Source organism: Plecotus auritus (assembly GCF_963455305.1).
Source record: "Plecotus auritus genome assembly, chromosome: 6".
Classification (NCBI taxonomy): domain Eukaryota; kingdom Metazoa; phylum Chordata; class Mammalia; order Chiroptera; family Vespertilionidae; genus Plecotus; species Plecotus auritus.
The window spans coordinates 39,668,624-39,689,196 of record NC_137773.1 but is presented as its reverse complement, the minus strand read 5'-3'; the positions used below and the strand labels follow the sequence as shown (position 1 = coordinate 39,689,196).

At 53.2% G+C, this 20,573-nt stretch overlaps 1 protein-coding gene across 9 annotated transcripts; it reads left to right on the top strand.

Annotated features, from left to right (window-relative positions):
* The first annotated feature begins 3,105 nt into the window (after positions 1-3,105).
* On the top strand, positions 3,106-18,499 carry RNF44 (ring finger protein 44). Of its 9 annotated transcripts, none has more exons than XM_080676049.1 (12): positions 7,568-7,789; positions 12,057-12,129; positions 12,975-13,126; positions 13,334-13,514; positions 13,906-14,073; positions 14,459-14,632; positions 14,729-14,890; positions 14,969-15,096; positions 15,334-15,421; positions 15,509-15,630; positions 15,778-15,877; positions 16,072-18,499. In XM_080676049.1, the coding sequence occupies exons 3-12, from the start codon at positions 13,020-13,022 to the stop codon at positions 16,132-16,134; spliced, it is 1,293 nt and encodes a 430-aa protein (XP_080532175.1). In that variant the 5' UTR covers positions 7,568-7,789; positions 12,057-12,129; positions 12,975-13,019; the 3' UTR covers positions 16,135-18,499. The 9 variants fall into 9 exon arrangements, with proteins under 9 accessions (XP_080532172.1, XP_080532175.1, XP_080532171.1 ...); XM_080676052.1 differs by lacking the exon at positions 7,568-7,789 and adding an exon at positions 8,453-8,575 and having other exon boundaries at positions 13,389-13,514; XM_080676048.1 differs by lacking the exon at positions 7,568-7,789 and adding an exon at positions 8,453-8,575.
* Positions 18,500-20,573: the final 2,074 nt, after the last annotated feature.

Sequence of the window (20,573 nt, the reverse complement as noted above, 5' to 3'; positions counted from 1 at the left end):
AGACAGAGAAAGACAAATGTTTCATGATCTCACTTACATGTGGAGTCTTTTAAAACGTTGAATACATAGAAACAGATTGTAGAATGGTGGTTGCCAGGGGCTGGAGTTTGGGGGAAATGTTGGTCCAAGGGTACAAACTTTCAATTGTAAGATGAATAAGTTCCAGGAGTCTAATGTACAGCAACGTTACTAATTTAACAATATCGTTATATTTGAAAGTTGCTATGAGAGTAGACCTTCAATGTTCTCACCACCACAACAACAAACGGTAATTATGTAGGTGAAGGATGTGTTCACTGGTCTTATTATAGTATACATTTTGCATATATACATGTATCAAATCATTATATTGTACAGCTTAAACTTATACAATGTTATATATCAATTATATATCAATAACTCTGGGAGGGAGACAGACTGCTAATACAACAGGTTGGATCTCAAAACCACGATACCATGCCGAAGAAGGCAGCATTTACACAGCCAGCCATTCCACTGACACGAAGTTCTAAACACTTAAAACTAATGTACAGTGACAGGAACCAGATCGACAGTCATGTCTGGAGGCCTTGGAGAGGGCAAGAAGGAACTTTCTAGAGTAAAGAAAATGTTCTGGATCTTGATCAGAGTTTTAGTTATACGGAGATATACATTTATGAAAAATCCAGTAAGCTATGTACATAAGGTTTGTGGATTTTACTGTATAAAGTACACCCTAAATTAGACCTTAATGTAGTTCTATATTTTTTTAAGAAAAATGCATGTTTGTTGAAGGATGAGCAAGAGTGAGGTAGAAAGCAGGCTCTTCTGCATCTACAAATGGGCATTACAGCAGAACCCATTCAAGGGTTTGTTATAAAGATTAATCAAGTAATACAGCCAAGCACTTAGCACAGGGCAAGTAATAGAAAGGCATGCACATGAAGCAGCAATTCAGATATACATCAGGTTTCCTTCTAGCCACTGAATAGAAATCCTGGGCCTTGTCACTTTCTAGCAAGATCCCTCACCTGACTATGCGACAGTTTTCAAACCTATAAAACAGGGATAATAATAATATTCCCACACTGGGTTGTTAGATGTTAGGAATACCTATGTTAATTCATGTTAAGCACTAAGAATATTGTTTGGCTTGTGATAAAAGCTCAACAAATGAAAGCTTTAAAAAAAAAATAACTTGGGCCATAGCTAGTTTTGCTCAGTGGATAGAGTGTCAGCCTGCGGACTGAAAGGTCCCGAGTTCAATTCTGGTCAAGGGTCAAGAGCACATGCCTGGGTTGAGGGCTGGATCCCCAGTAGGGGGCATGCAGGAGGCAGCCAATCAAAGATTCTCTCTCATCACTGATGTTTCTATTTCTCTCTCTTCCGCTCTGAAATCAATTAAAAAAATATATTTTTAAAAAACTCTTAAAAAAAAAAAAAAAAGCAAATAAGTTGGCCGTGCTCTCTCTGTGAAGCACTCGGGGACCTTTGCCCACCCTCTCCCCATAGGCGCATTTTCCTCAGCTCTCTCTTTCTCCTAAACTCCAAGGGCCCTTCTTTTGCCTTTGTAACTTGTTTTCTGGGTCCATTTCTTCTATGGATCACTTATTCTAACTCTGTGACTTTCTAAATAAACTTTCTTATATAAAAATAATTATAATAAACTAGAGGCCCATTGCATGGATTCATGCACCAGTGGGATCCCTCTGCCTGGCCTGTGCCCTCTCACAATCCGGGACCCCTCGGGGGATGACAGGTAGCCAGTTTCGGCCAGATCCCGGCAGGCCTGATCCAGACAGGAGGGAACCCAATCCTGAGCTTTGAGTTTCTGTCCCCTGGTGGTCAATGTGTGTCATAGCGACCAGTCAGCTGGTCGTTTGGTCACTTAGGCTTTTCTATATATAGACTAGAGGCCCGATGCACGAAGATTCATGCAAGAATGGGCCTTCCTTCCCCTGGCTGCCGGCACTGCCTTCGCTCTGGCCGGAGCCGCCTTTCCACCTTCCCACGCTGCCCAGAGGCCTGGAGCAGCTGAGGTGGTGTGGAACGCCTTTGTTGGGTTAATTTGCATATTCACTCCTGATTGGCTGGTGGGTGTTGTGAAGGTACGGTCAATTTGCATCTTACTCTTTTATTAGTGTAGGTAAATCCTGCTGTTGTGGCTCAGTGGTCAAGCATCTACCTACGAACCACAAGGTCACAGTTGGATTCCCAGTCAGGGTACATGCTGGGTTTGCAGAATCGATCCCCAGTGGGAGGCATGCAGGAGGCAGCCAATTGATGATTCTCTTTCATCATTGGTGTTTCTAGCTCTCTGTCCCTCTCCCTTCTTCTCTGAAATAAAAATATATTTCAAATAATAATAATAAATTTAAAAAGTGAAAAATAAGCTAGCCTCAAAGGAGCAGGCCTAATCAGCAGAGGGGCCAAGTCCTGGGCTGAGAAAAGGGTCGCTCATGGGAACCCTCTGGGAGGGGAGGTGTTCAGAGACTACAACTCACGGCATGACAGGGCCAGAGTGGGGCACGCTGGAAGTTGTAGTTCTTGCGGGGCATCCATGATGCCCGCGGGGGCTCAGGAAGGCCAGCCTGAGCAGGTGTCCAACCATCCTCCGATCCAGGCTGGTCTAGTGATGGGCATACGCTTCCTCTTGTCACTGGAGTCTCCCAACTTCCTCAAGGAGGTATTATTGCTCCCATTTCGCATATGAGGAAACTGAGGTTAAAAAAAATGGCCCAAACGGGAGAACCAAGATCTGGTGACTCGAGTGCTCTTTGTATATGGATCGCTACCTCCCGTCCGAGGCTGGGGGAGAGGGACAAACTCTCCGAGAAGCAAAGGCTCTTTGAGCGGCCACGGAGTCGTATTAACTTTACAGACGAAGAGACGGCGTCCAAGGTTACGCGGACAGTGGCGGACCGCTGGAATGCCAAGCTCCGGTCTCTTCGCTTTTGCCGGCCCTTGCCGCCTGGCACTGAGTGGGCGTGGCCTATTCTCGTCCTGCCCCCTTCCACCTCCCGCTCCCTAGCGCTTGGTGTAAACCAGGTAGTTCCATAGGCGCGCGGGAGTGGGGGTGAAAGCTGCGCAGCCGGCGTGGGCCCCGCGCGTGCGCGCGCGCGCGCGCCCAATGGTGAAGCCCGCGGATAGTTCCACTGCGCGGGGCCAAAGGGGGGGCCGCGGAAGGCGGCGCTCGTGCCGCAGCTGGACCGGGACCCCGGGCTGCAGCTGGAGCGACGCGCCGGCCGCCCGGTGGGGGTGGAGCCCCGCCTTGTTCCCAGGTAACGCCCAGCCTGGACCCTGAGCCTCAGCCGCAGGGACAGCGAGGACGGAGCGATAGGGGGCGGCAACGGGCTGGCAGAGTAGTGCAAGGACTTCCAGCGAGGCCTCTGCCTGCATCCGCATGGGCCAAAGCTCCCTGTCCCGGGACCCTAAGCCAGAGCCGCTCCTCTCAGCGACCCGCCCGCTAGGTTCAAGGGTGCCCCTGGGAACTACAAGTCCCAGCGTGCCCTGCACCCTGCGCATGCCCCGGCTGGTCCTAACCTTCATCTAGGGCCCAGGAGTCTGGGATAGAGAGCTGCAATCTTTGGCCTCATCGCGTTCGTTCCCTTGTACTAGCGCTCCTTGCGCCGGCCCCTGGGGAGCCAGAGCGTCCTGGGACCAGCCCTGGAGTGGCTGCGAGTCTGGGGAACAGATCACTGCACCCCAGTGCCGTCGTTACTGCTTTCATGATGTCGGGGGGTCCAGAGAGGGTCTTTGTCCAAGGTCACACAGCTTCCATTGCCCGAGGGCCACTAAGCCCAAGTCGAGCTGATGCTGGAGGTTGGGAAGGCGGTGTGGGCAGGAGGGGGGTGGCAGAAATTTGGTTGGACTCAGTCTCCCTGGATCTGCTATGCCCCGCAGTCCTGTAGTCTCCGGTTTTCATCTCTAGTTGATGTGATGGCACCTGCTCCCTCCTCTGCAGACCCTGGGGTTTCCAGTGGTGAGAGCTTCAGGGAAGAGGAAGTCAGAAAGGAGAGCCCCTCCCAGCATCATACCCACAAAGCTCCCACACCCAAGCGCAGACCCAGACCTAGAAAGTCAGGCAGGTACTCTCAGAGATGCACACAGTGAGAGAGAGCCGCTATTGGCTCTCTAAGGTATGTACTCTCACCCCATTTTACACCTCGTCAAACTGAGCGTCGTAGAGGTGGTGACTTCCTCAAGGTCATAGAGCTAATAGGCAAAGGTTAGGGTCCAAGCCCACACAGGCTGGCTTTAGAGATTCTGGGTTTAATGCCTCCTCAGTATCCTAGGAAATGAACAACATTGTTGGCACATACGAAGTGCTCAGTAAATGTCCTCTGTCACTAGTGTTATCGATGTCCTGATTTTACAAGTGAGAGACTGTGAGGCAGAGAGAGGCCAAATAAATGACCCACGGTTTCAAATGTGGGGCAAGAGTGCTGCAGACTTGAGCCCCAAACCTGGTGACACTTTTACAGACACCCCACCCTCCCCCCATCTGCACAAAGGTGCTTCTTTTTTTAGGTGAGTCAAAGTTTGGGTGCAGATGTGAGGGTGGTGTATTCAGACCTGTCCTGAGCTGGCTCTACCAGACTGTGCTGTGTGTCCCTGGATGGTTCCTTAATCTCTGTTCTGTCTAGAAGACTACTAGGCCCTGCCTCTTTGGAGGGTTTGAGGGGCTTTAGGAGAAAGGAGTTGGGTACTTCCTGACCCTGAGGGAGGTGGGGGAGAGGGGGTGGCAGCCAGCTATCCAGGCTCTTGGATAGGCCAATGGAGCAGTGCATGGCCCCAGCAGGAACAGATGACCCTGCCTTCTTCCTGCCCAAGTAGAATCCCTCCCATCTCCTGCAGAGGAGGCTTGTGGGTGGAAGCTGGAATGTAGCATCCAGGGTTTTGCACTTGGAACTATCAGGATTTGAATCCCTCTGCCACTTACTCACCCTGTGATCTGGAGCCACCCACTAGTCTCTGATCTTCCAAGGTCTCTCCTCCTGCCCTAGGACATCTGTGCTTTTATTAAACAGCCCTTGGGAACCCTGTGTTGGCATTTGAGTGGCATGAAGCATACTTAAAGTGAGATTAGAATGTGATCCCAGATTTACCCCTTGATAGTTGTATGATGGTAGGTGAGTCATATTCCTTCTCCCCCGAGTTTCCTCATCTATAAAATGGAGTGAATGCTGGTGCCTAGCTCTTAGGTCATTGAAAAAACCAGTGAGCCAATGGCCAGAACTGGACTTGCCCAGACCATGCAGGAGACCCTTGAACCCAAATTTCTCCACAGAATCTCATGGCAGATGCCTGGGCAAGGGTGAGCCACCCCCACCTTTGGTTTCAGGAACCCACTGGGCCATACTTCCGGGATCTGTGGCAAGGGGAGTTATTTCCTAAGCCACCTTCTTCATCTGTATGACGAAAGTAACAGAACTGGCCTGCAAGTTTATGGGGTGGGCTGATGAGAATGAGGGATTCAAAAGGTGTGTGGCCACATCCCCACCATGGGGTTCCAAAGCATAAGATTTGTCAGTGAACCTGAGAGGGGATTTCATAGGAGAATCCAGATTTCTGGCTTCTCTGGAAAATCTGGTAAAATTGAGCCTCTTTCCCATTAGCTCCAGAGTGATTCTGCATATACTCAGGAAAGTTTTTCAGGTTACAGGGGGACATGTTATTGGCCTATGGCCCTGGGGAAAACACAGGGTGAAAGTGAAACCCAGAGCCCCTTCCTTGGACCTTCACAACCCAGTGTGGGCGAGGGTAGGGGGAGTCCCCAGGAGATAGCTTTCTGCTATCCTGACACAACGTGATGGATATTGAGGAAGTCAGAGCATATTGTTAACTGTGATGGAGAGAGTTTGACTTTTTAGGTACCATCTGTAGTAATGCATCATGAACTTGATCTCCTGTGCCTAGAGACCTGCAGACAGTACCATCTTCAGTCATTGCGTTGCTGGCTGCACATCCACAATGCTAAACAACACCGATAAACATGTCTGTTCCCCAAACTTCTGAATTCTTCCATTGGATACCTTTCCTAAAGGGGGGTTTCTGACTCTAAGGGATCAGAAGTTTTTATGGCTTTAATAGTCTAAAAACATATTCTTTAACAGTAATTTTCTTTAGACTTTTCTGTCGGTTATACTGTATAGGTTTTTTTAAAAAGAGCAAATGTAGCCCTGGCCAGTGTCACTCGGTTGGGTGACATCCCATGCACCGAAAGGCTGCATGGGACAAGTTGCTGGCTCGATCCCCAGTAGGGGGTGTGCAGAGGGTAGCTGATTGATGTTTTGCTCTCACATCAATGTTTCTCTCCCTCTCCCTTCCTCTCCCAAAAAAATCAATTTTTTAAAAATCTTTTAAAAAATGAAAGAGCACATGTACAAAAGCATAAGTAAGTCTATCTTCCTGACCCAGTGGTCTCTTCCAGTTCTCCCTGAGGACAATTGTCAATTTCCTATATATCCTTCCAGAAATATTCTGCAGATATTGTATATATCTAATTTTAAAATATAAATATTATTATACTCTGTTCAGCATCTTGCTTTCAACTTTTATTTTTGAATTTAGGATTATGAAGTATACCAAAGAAGCATAGGGAATTACACCACCCCCAACTCTGCCCCCCACCCCACAGCCCACCACACATTATGATTTTGCTCTGGCATCTCTTAGGGCTTTCTTGGAGGTAGCCCTATGTCAGTGGAGCACCATACAGGGGAATCAGTTATTGATTATATACATACACCATTCTTTTTGTTGTTGTTGTTTTTATCTCTTTTTTCTTTTTTTTTTTTTAAATATATTTTATTGATATTTTACAGAGAGGAAGGGAGAGGGATAGAGAGTTAGAAATATCGATGAGAGAGAAACATCGATCAGCTGCCTCCTGCACACCTCCCACTGGGGATGTGCCCGCAACCAAGGTACATGCCCTTGACCGGAATCGAACCTGGGACCTTTCAGTCCACAGGCTGACGCTCTATCCACTGAGCTAAACCGGTTTTGGCTATCTCTTTTTTCTTTTCTTTTTTTCATACACCATTATTGGGCCTGTTCCCAGCTCTTGGATATTAAGGGTATTACTGATTTTTTCCCCTTAAATAATCAATATGGAGGTAATATGCCACTTTGTATGTCTGCCTGGGGAAGGCATCCAAACAAAGGGAAAAGCTTGGCTTTGGCTTAGTTTCAAATACCTACTGAGCCACACTTCCCTGGCTGTGTGACCTAGGGTCAGTACACCCCACTTTACCCATCTGTAAAATGGTCAGGTTGTAGTAATCTCTCTGTCTCATAGCTAGCTTCTGGGAGTACAGTCGAAAACAAGACTTCGTGGGGCTTAGTTTCCCAATTCCCTAATAGGCAAGAAGCAACTGGAGCGCCCACGACTGACGCTTGAGCTTCAAATTGTTACCCGCCCCTTTCCCAGACCATGCTGGGGGCGGGGCGGTTAAAATGTCTCTGTGACGTCAGCGTGCGCGGGACCAATCACTCTGCAGGTCAGGCGCTAACTTATTTACATGGGTTGCCGGCTATTGGTCCGTTAGGCAAATACAGGCCGTCCCAGTTTTTTAAAGCCGACGTGTAGTTTTAAAAGATGCAGGGAAGCCAGACCATGATGTCATCGCAGCGCAGTAGCTCTTGGAAGTGACGTCATATCTGGGGAGGTTGCTGGCCTAGGCCTGTAGGGCTCTCCTAACCACTTGGACTGGCCTAAGAGGACGCCTCAGCCTGGTCGAAGATCGGCCCCATTACAATTCCGTGTCCCAGATGTCGCCCTGTCTCCGAGGAGGGAATCATGACAGTAAGTCTGGGCCGTGGTTCTGTCGGCGGGACCCATTTTTCCAACAGGGAAACAGCCTCAGAAGCGCGACTGGCTCGCGAGTTTGCATAGCAAGTTCCAATTACAGCTGATTGGTCTTGCCCATCTCGGCGTCTCTGCTCTTTAGCCAGGCGGCCCCGCCCCTTGCCTGTGATGGCTGCGGTCACTTTAAGTGCGAAGGTGAGAGCGAGAAGAGTATTTTTTTTATCTATCAAGATGGCGGCCATTAATCACGTGTCTAGTCGCGGCGAGTGATTGCCTCTCGGGGCTAGCGGGGCGGAGTTCGCAGCTTGGGGCGGGGCTGCCGCGGGCAGCTGCCTGCTACTGTTTGCTCGAACCTCCCGGCGCGCCCCCGCGAGGCCCCCTCCCGCCCTGCGCGCGACCCCGCCCCTTCGAATGTTGTGAATCAAATGTTGGGTTTGTTACATTCCGCTGGCGCCGCGGACAGTTCTTAAAGGGCCAGCCACGGGCAGCTGCGCAAACCTGTCCGCGTCCTGCGCCGCCTCTCACTGCCGGAGGGCCTGGGCCGAGAGAGGCTGAGCGCGCGTGGGCCTCGCGAGGCAGACGCCAGCGGACGGACAACAAAGAGAGAGGGCCCCGGAAGGAGCCGGACTGCTCCCGGACCTGGGGGTGGGGAGGGAAGCACATTGTTCCGCAGGGCGGGGGCTCTTAAAGGGTCCGGGCAGACCCCCCATCACCGTCCCTTTGCCCAGCTTGGCCGCCCCAGATCGGGAACAAAGGAATCAACGTGTGTCCAGGAGGCTGAAGGTGAGTCGGGGCCAGAGCCCCCAACTCCCGATTTCCGCATCCCTGGAAACTGCTGCCCCCTCCCTTGGGACTGGGGGCTGTGAGATAGCTGGCTCCGCAGGGGTTAATCACGGGCGGTCCGGAGGGGGGCGGCGAGACCTCTAAGATCAGAGACACCCCCCTCCCAGAAAGCCCCAATGCCTGGACGAGTCTCCCTGCTCTGGAGTCTGAGCGCTGCGGTTGGAGAGGAAGGAGCCGCCCCCTCCCCCTGCCACCGCCGCCACTTCCTTTGTTGTTGCTTTTGTCTCACGCGGAGCACATGGTCCGGGATCCTCGACTCTTAAAGTCACAGCGCTCTTGCTCAGACGCCGCAGTCTGGCCTCCCGCCCCCCTTGTCCCTCCGAGCGCGGCACAAAGGAGTGAGATGGGGGCGAGAGAGCCTCCTCTCCTGTCCACACCTTGACATCCCATCGCTGGGAGGGGTAGCTGAGGAAGCTTCCCATCGCCCCGCAGCCGGTACCTGGTCCGCGTTGAGGAGGGGCTTGGCCCTCAGGGACACTGGTTTCCTACCCCACTAATGTGACCACCTAGATTGTTGCATCTTGTGGCCTCTGGTTTCATTTGGGCACTCCGGGAAGGAGAGATTTCCATCCCCGTTTCACAGTTGTGGCAACTGAGGCTCACAGAAGCGAAGAGATTTCCTTGAGCAAGGTCACCCTAGGAGTCCGGGCTGGCCCAGCAAGGACTGACTCCTGGTTCCAAGTCTGGCTATCCTGGCCTGCCTCTTTTTGGGGTGAGGGAGAGAAGGGAGGGGGCTTCTCATCTCGCTTAGTTAACTCATGTTTTCAGGCTGACTTTGTTTAATCTGCAAAACAGCAGCTGGGCCCCAGTGACAGTACATAGAAGGGACTCCCTAGGGTAGCTGCTGGGGCATGGGAAGTAGAGGGTGGGCATGGATGCAAGGTGTGGTACCTGGTTCCAGGCAAGATTGTGTGTAGGGATGGGACCCTCAATATCCATTTACACAGATCTCATTGAGAGGACCCCACAGAGGAGTGTGGAAAGGCAGAGCACTTTGGGGTGGCCACCCTTGCTGTTGACCTTGAGCAAGTTGCTAGCTCTCAATCTAAGTCTCTCTCGCTTCTCTTTCTCTTCACAATAGGGCAAGTCACAGGCCCCTTCAAGAAAGCTCTCCTGATCTTTAGGGCCTGGAATAGAGAGTTGGGATTAGGCGGTTTTTAGGGTTACTGATGCTACTGAGTCAGGGATTGGAGGAATCTGGGCCCAGGGGCTCAGCATGACCAAATTTGTCCCTTTCTGACTTTGTAGCTTAGAGCAAGTTACTTCCTTTCTTTGGGTCTCAGTTTCTTCCATTATGAAGTGGGTGTGTTCCCTTTTTGCTGCCTCTGTTCCTAGTAGGACTTTGGGAATCAGGGGCCCCTCAATTGTCAGCAGGGGTATTCCCTAGGGAGGCATATTTCCCAGCTACTACCTGCAGAGCTTGAAGTGGCCCCTGATTTCTGCTTGGAGGGTGGAGTGGAGATCAGTCTCTCTTATTTTCTAACTAGAGGCCCAGTGCATGGATTCGTGCACTGGTGGGGTCCCTTAGCCTGGCCTGCGACCTCTCGCAATCCGGGACCCCTCGGAGGATGTCGGACTGCCGATTGGTGCAGGCAGTCTGACATCCCCTGAGGGATGCAGTAGTGCGCAAAACGGTAGGTGGCGGGGGAGGAGTCCTGAGCTGGGGCCGGGTGCCTTGCTACTCCTGCTACTCCCGCTCATCCCGGCCCACTGCTCAGTAAGCTCACTGAGCAGCACTCCCATTCTGGGAGTGCACTGACCACCAGGGGGTAGCTCCTGCGTGGTCAGTGCGTGTCATAGCGACCGGTCGTAATGGTCGCTTAGGCCTTTATAGATAGGTAGGTAGATAGATAGATAGATAGATAGATAGATAGATAGATAGAGATTGTTCACACCTAAGCTTTACAGACCACTCTTACCAGGGCCTATGAGCAGCACTTGCCAGTCCACTGGAGGTGGTCATTAGGCTGTTCCCACTTTACAGATGAGGAAGCTGAGGTTCAGAGAGGGGAAGTGATATGTTCAAGACCCTGGCCAGAAATCAGGGTGTCATGTGTCCAAAGTTAGAGCCCCTTCTGTCTGCTGTTCTGGGTTCTCGGCTCCTTGCTACTTCCCTTTCCTGAGAAGTGGGTGTCTTTGAGGGGCTGGCCACAGAACAGATTTTCATGGGCCTGGGCCTCTGGGGTCCACCCCCCTGAGCCTTGACGCTGCCTAGACTTCAGCAAGGCAGCCTCCCACAAGAGTAACCGTTGAGGCCATTGCCTGGGCTGTGTCCCAGTGCACTTACAACTCCAGCTGACTGGCCTTGGACCTCACCTCTTTGAGCTTCACTGTCCCTACTTCTGAGGGTTGCAATAAGGACTGATCAAGATGACACATGGGTAGTATTGTAGTTATTGTTGATATTCTTTATCAGTGGGACTGGGTTCCCAGAATCTCTGAAGTCAGTTAGAGCAGAGGTTCCCAAACCTAACTGCTGGAGAATTTGGTAAAAAATCTAGGTGCCCTTGTTCCCCAAGCCTGTAACGACTCTGACCCAGGAGGTCCCGGGGCCTGTTGTTTCCATTATTTGGAGGTTTCCACTGAAGCTCTCTTGGCCTTTGCTGGCTCGGCTGGATTGTCAGCAGGAATCGGGGAGGAGGTGTATTTATACGCATGTGTGAGGATGTGTACTTGACCCACACCAGGGATCACAAACCCAGTCACCTATGGTGGGCAGGTGGGGAGTGTTCCTGGGGTGACTCATGCTCCAAGAAAGGGGGGCCAAGCATAAATGAAGGACCAGTGGAGCCAGATTTTCTGGCCCCTGACCATCCAAAGGCCAGAATCATATGTAGCCTCCCAATTTTGAATTATTGGCACTAACTTCATGACACCACACTGGCCTTGACCCTGTGTGGTCGAGCCTCCAGTGTGCATTATTACCGCACTAGGCCGGCCAGTAGCAGGAGGCGTGAATTCCAGCCTCTTCCTGGCTGTGGCCTTGGCAGGACGCTGTCCTGTCAGCTGGAGGAGGGCCTTTCTTGCAGGTTCATTTTGAGAGTCAGGGCTGCAAAGACCTCACAAAAGAAACGTTTTTGCCACTGTTGGCAGGAAGGAGCAGGTGCAGAGGGGACAGTACACTGCTTCCTGGCAGTGTCAACAGGGAGGTATCAAGGATTCGGAGGGAGTTTTGTCAAATGGAGAAGGGGCAGTGGGGGCCTTCCTGTGGCGGGAACAGCAAGGGCCTTCAGCTTTGGGGGCCTGACAGGTTTCAAAGCTTTCCCTACCGGGGCCTCATCCCAGCCTCTGGAGTTAATGAGTGGTCCCCCTAACTTGCCCCACCTGGACCCCTAGTTCCCAGGGAAGGAGCAGACCTGCCACACCCCATTCCTGCACAACTTCCTCCCTTAGGTTCTGGCTTCCTCTTTTCTTCTCTCAGCAAGCACCACCTCCCACTTGGAGGCTGTGTGAGGCCCCCAGAGCTGCATTCCAGACCTACCTGACCAACCAAGGTAGCTGGCCTCTTTCAACACCTCCTGGGATGCCCTTGGGCTGGACCACTCCCATAGGTGGCAAGGTGCAGTGAGGGGCTGTGGTCAACCCACCTCCCCTTTGACACTTGGGCAAGTCCCTTCCTCTCAGCCTCAGTTTTCTCTTCTGTAAAATGGAGCAAATGATACCTTCTTTGAAGAAGTCACATGTGGGTAGGCACTGGGAATGGGTTATGGAAAGAAACAGAGGGACAGCCAGGTCTGTACCTAGGTAGAGACCCCAGGGAGAGAAGGAAGGGAGGTGGCCCGGTAGGACCATGTCACCTGGGGGCAGACTGGGAGCCCCCGAGGGCAGGATCTGGGTCAGAACCTCTTACCTAGCAATAGTGGAAGGAAAACTGGGCCCCACACCTGATTGGAATCCCCCCTGAGCCAACTAGATGGAAGGGAGGAAGCTGGAGCCCCCCAGGAACCTTGCCTGCCTGGAGACCAGCACTACAGACCCCCACACCTGAGGGAGCCCTACACTAAAGGAGCCTTACGGAGCCAGCTGGCCCAGGAGCTTGCTGGCCAGCTCTCTGAAACTACTGCAGCCCTGAGGGAGCCCAGTCTCGTTTTGCAGAGCAGATTGAGGCCTGGGATCCTTGCAAGCCAAGCCTGACCCCGTCTCTCAGCTCTGAGCCCCAGTGCCAAGAAGAGGGCTAGACCCACCCAGAGTCCATGTGCATGGGGAGCACAGGGGTGGGGTTGGACATTGGTGGCCCCAGAATCAGCCAACAGAGGTTTGATTTTGTCTCCCGGACCCTTAATGAAACAAGTGGCTGGATTTCTCTATGCTTCAGTTTCTTTGTCTTTTTGACTCCTAGGGTTGTGAGCCCAGGCCCAGCCTCTCCACCCCTCTGCCACCCCTGATGCGACCATGGGCTCTGGCAGTGACTAGGTGGCCACCCTCCACCCCTGTTGGTCAGTGGCGATTGTCTGCAGGACCCAGTAGCACCCCGGCCCAGCTCCGGGGAAGGTAGGAAGGAACCTCCCAGTCCTGCAGTCCCTGGAGCTCCTGGTACTGGGGCTGTCAGCTTGGGCCGGGGCACAGGGGCCAGGGGTGGCGGGGCACGGGCCCTGAGCTTTCTTCCTTCCCCCGTGGGTAGTGACCTTGGCTCCTCTCCATGCTCTGTGAATGAGTGTCCCCCCTCAGTCCTACCCGGGCCTCCTCTCTGTGGTGCAGCCCTGGCCGTGAGGGCCGCCTGCCTGCCCAGGATGAGCGCTTACCCTCCCAGCAGCCTCCGCCCCGACCATCACACCTCCTTGTAGAGGAGCGTCGAGCCTCGGCTCCTGCCGGCGGGAGCCCCCGAATGCTGCACCCAGCCTCCCAACAGAGCCCGTTCATGGTTGATCTCCACGAGCAGGTAGGCAGAACACCCCCTATCCAACCCCCCGGCCTCTGGCAAGCCCATCTGTGAAACAGAGGTGACAGAGCCCTGATTTCCCCTTGCTCAACTCCTTGCATGTTTAGGGAGCCATTATTAGCCCTGCTTTATAGGTTGTAAATTGAGGCCCAGAGAAGGGAAGGGCCTGTCCGGGACCACACGGTGGATGAGTGGTAGAGCTGGAAGCACCTCCCAGGTTCCCAGAGGCTCTCTGCCCTTTGGACTTGGGGCAGGGGGGCAGCCAGGCCTGTACCTAGGTAGGCCCCAGCTAGAGAAGAGAGGGAGTGGCCCGGCAGGACTTTCTCACCCGGGGCAGCATCTTATGGCCAGGCTTCCTCCCTTCAATTCCCAGGTTTCTCTCCATCCACAGGTGCACCAGGGACCTGTCCCTCTGTCCTACACAGTCACCACAGTGACGACTCAAGGCTTCCCCTTGCCTTCAGGCCAGCACATCCCTGGCTGCAGTGCCCAACAGCTCCCAGCATGCTCCGTGATGTTCAGTGGGCAGCACTACCCACTTTGCTGCCTCCCGCCCCCGGTGAGTGAGGGCCTCCACCTCCCATCACCCCCCCCACATCCCCCATCCCCACCAAAAGGCCCGTGGCGGAACCACCAAGCTTATGACACCCATGCAGGCTGTCAGAGCGCCTCCCTGGCTCCAGACCACAACCCTGTACCCCAGTGCCTGCCAGTGGGAGCCCCCAGATGCTATACCTAGCCTCTCAACAGAGCCCATTTGGGGTAGTAACTGTGGGCCTTAAGAGTGTAGTGTTCTCCCTGGGTGGCCTAGGCCAGGAACGGGCAGTCGGTCCAGAGGGCTTCAGTGGGGACCTGTTGCTGTATGGGATGGCCCCTGGCCCTTACCACAAGCATAGGTCCAGCCCAGAAGAACATTTTCCAGCTCCTGCCCCCTCTCTCGGCAGTTGATCCAGGCGTGCACCATGCAGCAGCTCCCTGTGCCCTATCAGGCCTACCCCCACCTCATCTCCAGTGACCACTACATCCTGCACCCCCCACCGCCAGCCCCACACCCCCAGCCTGCTCACATGGCGCCTCTGGGGCAGTTTATATCGCTGCAGACCCAGCACCCACGTATGGTGAGTCTGGGCGATGGGGCCGATGCTAGAGGAGTTGGCATGGGGGCAGGGGTTTCCCTGTCACTGACTCCAGCTGACCCACCCTGCCTCTTCTAGCCCCTGCAGCGGCTGGACAACGACGTGGACCTTCGGGGGGATCAGTACCCCCTGGGGAGCTTCACCTACTCCACCTCTGCCCCAGGCCCAGCCCTATCCCCATCTGTGCCCCTGCACTACCTGCCCCACGACCCACTGCACCAAGAGCTGTCCTTTGGTGTGGTGAGTGGCATCCCCTACCCCACCGGCTCTGGGGCAATGGGAGCCAGGTACACTGGCTGACCTGTCACCCTCCCACAGCCCTATTCCCACATGATGCCACGGAGAGTAAGCACCCAGAGATACCGCCTGCAACAGCCGCTACCCCCACCACCACCACCACCACCACCCCCGCCGCCGTATTATCCCAGCTTCCTGCCCTACTTCCTGTAAGTACCTGCACATCTGCCCCAGAGCCATGGTGCTCTATTCTCCTGGGGCCTCCTGTGGTTAGACAAACACAGCTGTGGGGTCCTGGGGCCTCTCAGGTTATCTGCACCCCCAGCAGACCACACACAAACACACACACCAGCTGGGCTTTCCTCTCCTACAACATCCTGGGGCAAACACTGGGGCCCCCGTGCCTACTGACCTTGACCCTGGACCCCTGCACCTGTCTCCCCTAGCTCAATGCTGCCAATGTCGCCCACAGCAGTGGGGCCCACCATCAGCCTGGATCTCGATGTGGATGACGTGGAGCTGGAGAACTATGAGGTCACGTGGAACCCTGTCCTGGGAGGTGGGGGCTTGGGGACCTCCAGCCCAGGCCGCTGCTGACCCCACCCTCCTGCCCGTATGCAGGCCCTCCTGAGCCTGGCGGAGCGGCTGGGAGATGCAAAGCCTCGAGGCCTCACCAAAGCGGACATCGAGCAGCTTCCAGCCTACCGCTTCAACCCAGACAGCCATCAGTCGGAGCAGACGCTGTGAGTGCTGTGCCCCAGCTCCTGCCCTCTGAGCACAGATGGGTTGCCAGGGAACCCTTTCCTGGGGAGGGGAGTGGGGCTCGTGCTCTGCCATGAGCCTGCCCTCAGCCACCCGCATGGAAGCGACATTTTGTGCCTTCCTCCCAGGTGTGTGGTCTGCTTCAGCGACTTCGAGGCGCGGCAGCTGCTCCGAGTTCTCCCCTGCAACCATGAGTTCCACACCAAGTGTGTGGACAAGTGGTTGAAGGTAATGCAGCCCAGGTGTTCCTCATGTGGTGAGGGAGGAGGGTGGGCTTGGGGGCTTCCCTCCTCATCCTCGTCGTCATCCAGAAGTTCTGGTCTATTCAGAGGGGCTCATCCCCACCAAGCAGCAGAACAGACCTGGATGGGATGGGGACAGGTGAGAGTGGGGTCTGATGTGCCAGCTGTTCCTCCCCTCAGGCCAACCGGACGTGTCCCATTTGCCGGGCCGACGCTTCCGAGGTGCCCAGGGAAGTTGAGTGAGGCCCACAACTGCCCATGAGAACCCTGCCCGAAGCTCTGGAAACTCAGAGGGGGAGGGGAGGATTCAGGGAGGATGGGGAGGCAGGGCCCGGGCCTGTCCCACTGTTCCCGCCTGTATATCCAGAGCTGGTGCCAGGGTCAGGCCCGAGAGAAGCCCCTGCAATAAGCCCCTGCATTTGCCAAGCTCCAAAGACTCCATCCCCAGTCTGCCTGCCAGTCCGCCCACCACGGAGCTGCCTGAGTGCCCCTAATTCGGTCTCCCTCCCGTTGGCCCTCAGTTCCATCTCCTTTCTTGACAGCACTGGGACCGCGGGGTCTTTCCCCCACTGTGCTTATGGAGATCCTTGGCCCCCGATGGGCAAAAGGGGTCACAGTCCTGGGACACTTGGTCTCGTGCACTGAAATAGCATGCCCTCTTCCCAGGTGGCACTGACAGGCATGGACAGACAGTGGCATAAGGCCATTTCCTGAAACCCAGGCCTGGGTTTGACCCCAGTCAGACTCAGGCAGCCAGCCCTACACAGCCTGCTGTAAGGGGTGGGTCTGGCTCCCCAGAGGACCCTCACCCCAGGCACAACATTCCAGCCACACCCCCAGGCTAGAGGGCCTCAGAGCCAGCCAGCCTCCTGTGCAGGGGGGACAGGCCCTGAGCCGGGGCAGCACATATCCTGAGAGGCCTGGGCTATGCCAGGGAGAGTGACCTAGGTGCTGGCGGCCACTGCTCCCTGGCAATGACGGGGTCCAGACCCATGCCCGATTTCCCCTCTCTGTCATTTTGCATGAACGTGAAGAGTAGCAGTCTTTCTTTATTCATTTGGCCCAAAATCGCGTGTAGGATTTTGGGATGTGGATTTTTAAATAATTTGTTTTCTTTTGGTTAAATGGGGGGGTATTAGGGACCAACCAGGACTGAGTGCCCAGGGGGCAGGAAATGGTCCAGTGGCGCCGCCTGGTCCACATGCATGTGCGCGGCTGGGGCTGGGCCCGGCGGCCGGCGGTCACAAGCGGAGTTAGGGGTCTGTGCTCAGCTGATAACTGCCATGCACTGTACTGCACACGTCCCCAGAGCCTACTGCTTTTCAGGGCATTTCTCCCTCTCCAGCCAGGGCCTGACTCCCACCCGCCTGGGCAAGTCTCTTCCAAGGAAGTCCCAGGAGAACAGGGACCAGGGAGGGCGTGGGCCTCACCTCCAGGGGCCCCCTCCCATCCTGAGCCCTGCCCTCCAAGGTCTGGAGGAGGCCCCCTGTAGGGTCTGGCTGAGCTTCCCTCCCTCTCCTTCCTGGCCCCTTTCCTGTCCTACCCCCAGCTGAGGTTGCTGCCCAGAACGAACTGCGTGTGGGGCCGGCACATCCTAGCAGGCAGCCCCTGGCGCCTGCTGCCTCAGGGATGCTCCAACCACCCTCGTTCTCCGGCAGCGGCCCTGGCTCCCGCCTCCCCCGGCCTGCCATGGGGCCCCATCAGCCTGGCCCCACCCCCATGGAGAACCCAAAGTCTTACTGTATATAACTCCAGGTGATGTTTCTATATTTATAGCAGCGTCGAAACCCCACGTATTTTACACAGAGAACCATCCTCTCCAACCCCTCCCTTCCCCACTCCAAAAAAGGTTTTCAAAACCCTCCGGTTCCTGGGGCAGGCAGAACAGGCTCTCGGATTGTATAGGCTGCAGCAATGGTTCCAATGAGCAGCTATTGAGGGGGGTGGGAGGAGAAACAACGTTTTAAAAAATCATTTAAAAGAAGATTTATAAAACAATTATTTAGGATGTTTGTGATTTGCTGACCTTGCTCTAGATGCCATGTTACCAATGATTTCCTGTGGTGGGGGCTTGTTAATGTTTACTCTTATTTACCAACTTCTGGCCTAGGCATGACAGTGGGCAGCATCCCCCAGCCTGGCTGGGCCCAGCACCTGTGTTCTGTGTTAGAAGGGTTTTATATATATATGTATATATATATGTAACTACAATATACATATATACATATATATATATATACACATATAAATATATGTAATTTGGGGGGCCTGTTCCTTGCACATTTTACAGTTACCTCATTTTCCCCATGTATGTATTTGAGAAAATGCTAATATATATAGAAAAAAATGGTTCTTAAAGCTTAAATGTGTGGTTTTTTCCATTCCATTGGATTCACATTGGTTTGTAGCATTTAACATAACTAGTATGTTGTATTATATATATATGTGTATACTGATTGAAATTTTTAACAGATTTGTACTTTTTTTAAAATGAAAGTTGCTAGTTCTGCTTGACCAAGTAGTGCAATCATTATTTTTTTTAATATTGTTGCTGATTTCAGAGGGATATTCACTAATAAATGTATGATGTATATCAAGTATTGCCCAAGCTGCCTTTGGCTGCCTGTGTTCTTTTGGTGGGATGTGGGGGCGGGTGTCAATCTGCGAGTGGGGTGGGGTGGGGATGACCTGGGCAGAGAAGATTGTTCTTTTTTTTTTTTTTTTTTTTTTAAATATATTTTATTGATTTTTTACAGAGAAGAATAGAGAGTTAGAAACATCTATGAGAGAAAAACACCGATCAGCTGCCCCCTGCAAACCCCCCACTGGGGATGTGCCCGCAACCAAGGTACATGCCCTTGACTGGAATCGAACCCGGGACACTTCAGTCCGCAGGCCGACGCTCTATCCACTGAGCCAAACCGGTCAGGGCAGAGATTGTTCTTCTTTTTTTTTTTTTTTTTTTTTTTTTAAATATATTTTATTGCTATTTTACAGAGAGGAAGGGAGAGGGACAGAGAGCTAGAAACATCGATGAGAGAGAAACATCGATCAGCTGCCTCCCGCACACCCCCCACCGGGGATGTCCCCGCAACAGAGGCACATGCCCTTGACCGGAATCGAACCCGGGACCTTTCAGTCCGCAGGCCGACGCTCTATCCACTGAGCCAAACCGGTTAGGGCAAGATTGTTCTTCTTGAGGGTACCTTCTGATGAGTCTGCCCAGCTGGCTCAGTGGTAACTTATGAACACGCAAATGAGGCAGGAGTCTGTTAACAAGTGGCAGGATTCCGTCTAACTGGTGTGAGGAAAGCATCCCTTTTGGTCTCCTGTCACTTAAATTCTGGAGGTAGGTTCTTCAAGCATGACTGGGTCAAGGCTCCCTTCATTTTAAACTTTGTTTCAAAGACGTTCTTTCTGTGTGGTGGTGGTTCTTGGTAGCTCTAGCTCAATTTTCTGTAGTTTGGCATAATCTCCATGGGAAAACCATTTATCCTGGGAATTCTAACAATTTCTGGGATGGAGGCTAGTTATCAGGGAGCTACAATGGCATCATTTGCCTGGCCTTCGCTCCACACCCACCCACCCTAACCCGACCCCACTACATGGACTGGAGCCCCTCATCCCCAGGCTCAGTGGGGACAAGGGTCCAAGAGCCAAGGGGCTGGGGGGGATGATGCACCCCTCTTACCCATATGGACTGGTGCTGCAGGAAGTAGCACGGTCTGGAGCAGAGGGCTGGGGTCAGAAGACCTGGGACCTTGTGTCTGTGATGCCATTCTCTGTGGCCTTGGTCAGGGCACTTCTCTTTCAGCCTTTGGGGACAGAGTCAGTTGAGCGATATCCTAAGTGTGTTTCAGAGGAAGTCCTGTGAAAGCATGATGGCGTTTGTACAAAAAAATGGGTGGGGCTCTGATCAGTTAAGTTTGGGGAATCCCAGGGTAACAGAGGCCTGAATGGCAGGGCTTCCCTGAGCCTTGGCTGTGGAGGCATGCGTTGTAAATCTCTGGGAGAGGCAGCATTGCTATTTGGCCACATGCAGGGCTCAAGTTGCATTCTCTGGAGCACATTGGGACATGGTGGACTAGACCAGTGGTAGCAACTGAGTTCCCTAGGCCCTGGACAGAAAATCGTCAGGTGAGGAAGTCCCAGCTTTTTTCAGTACTTCAAGAAATTCTGAAAATACTGGGAAAGAAAAATCGCATGTTCATGTCAATTGATGTAAAATAAAATTGCCTAAATACATTCATGATAAAAACTCAGCAACCAAAAAATAAACTCAACAGGCTATGCTGGCCGGTGTGGCTCAGAGGTTGAGTGTTGACCTATGAACTGGGAGGTCACGGTTCCATTTCTGGTCAGGGGACATGTCTGGGTTGCAGACTCAATTCCCAGTAGAGGGCATACAGGAGGCAGCCAATAATGATTCTCTCTCATCATTGATGTTTCAATCTCTCCCCCTCTCCCTTCCTCTCTGAAATAAGTAAAAATATATTTAAAAAAGAAAATGGGAGAGTCAGGATAGCCTTGTCTCTCCACTCCTGCATTCTCCAAGTCAGCAACTCACTTTTGAAAAGCTGTAATGGAGGCCTCTCTTTAGTCTCTTCCTCCATCCCAAAGGTGGGCATCCTGACAACCCCCTACCCACAACTGCCCTCGACCCACCCTTTCTGAGGCCTGGT

Coding starts and splice junctions, on each gene's coding strand:
- RNF44 (XM_080676045.1), top strand. Junction 15,097..15,333: donor AGCTTCCTGCCCTACTTCCT/GTAAGTACCTGC, acceptor TGTCTCCCCTAG/CTCAATGCTGCCAATGTCGC. Junction 15,878..16,071: donor GTGTGGACAAGTGGTTGAAG/GTAATGCAGCCC, acceptor TCCTCCCCTCAG/GCCAACCGGACGTGTCCCAT.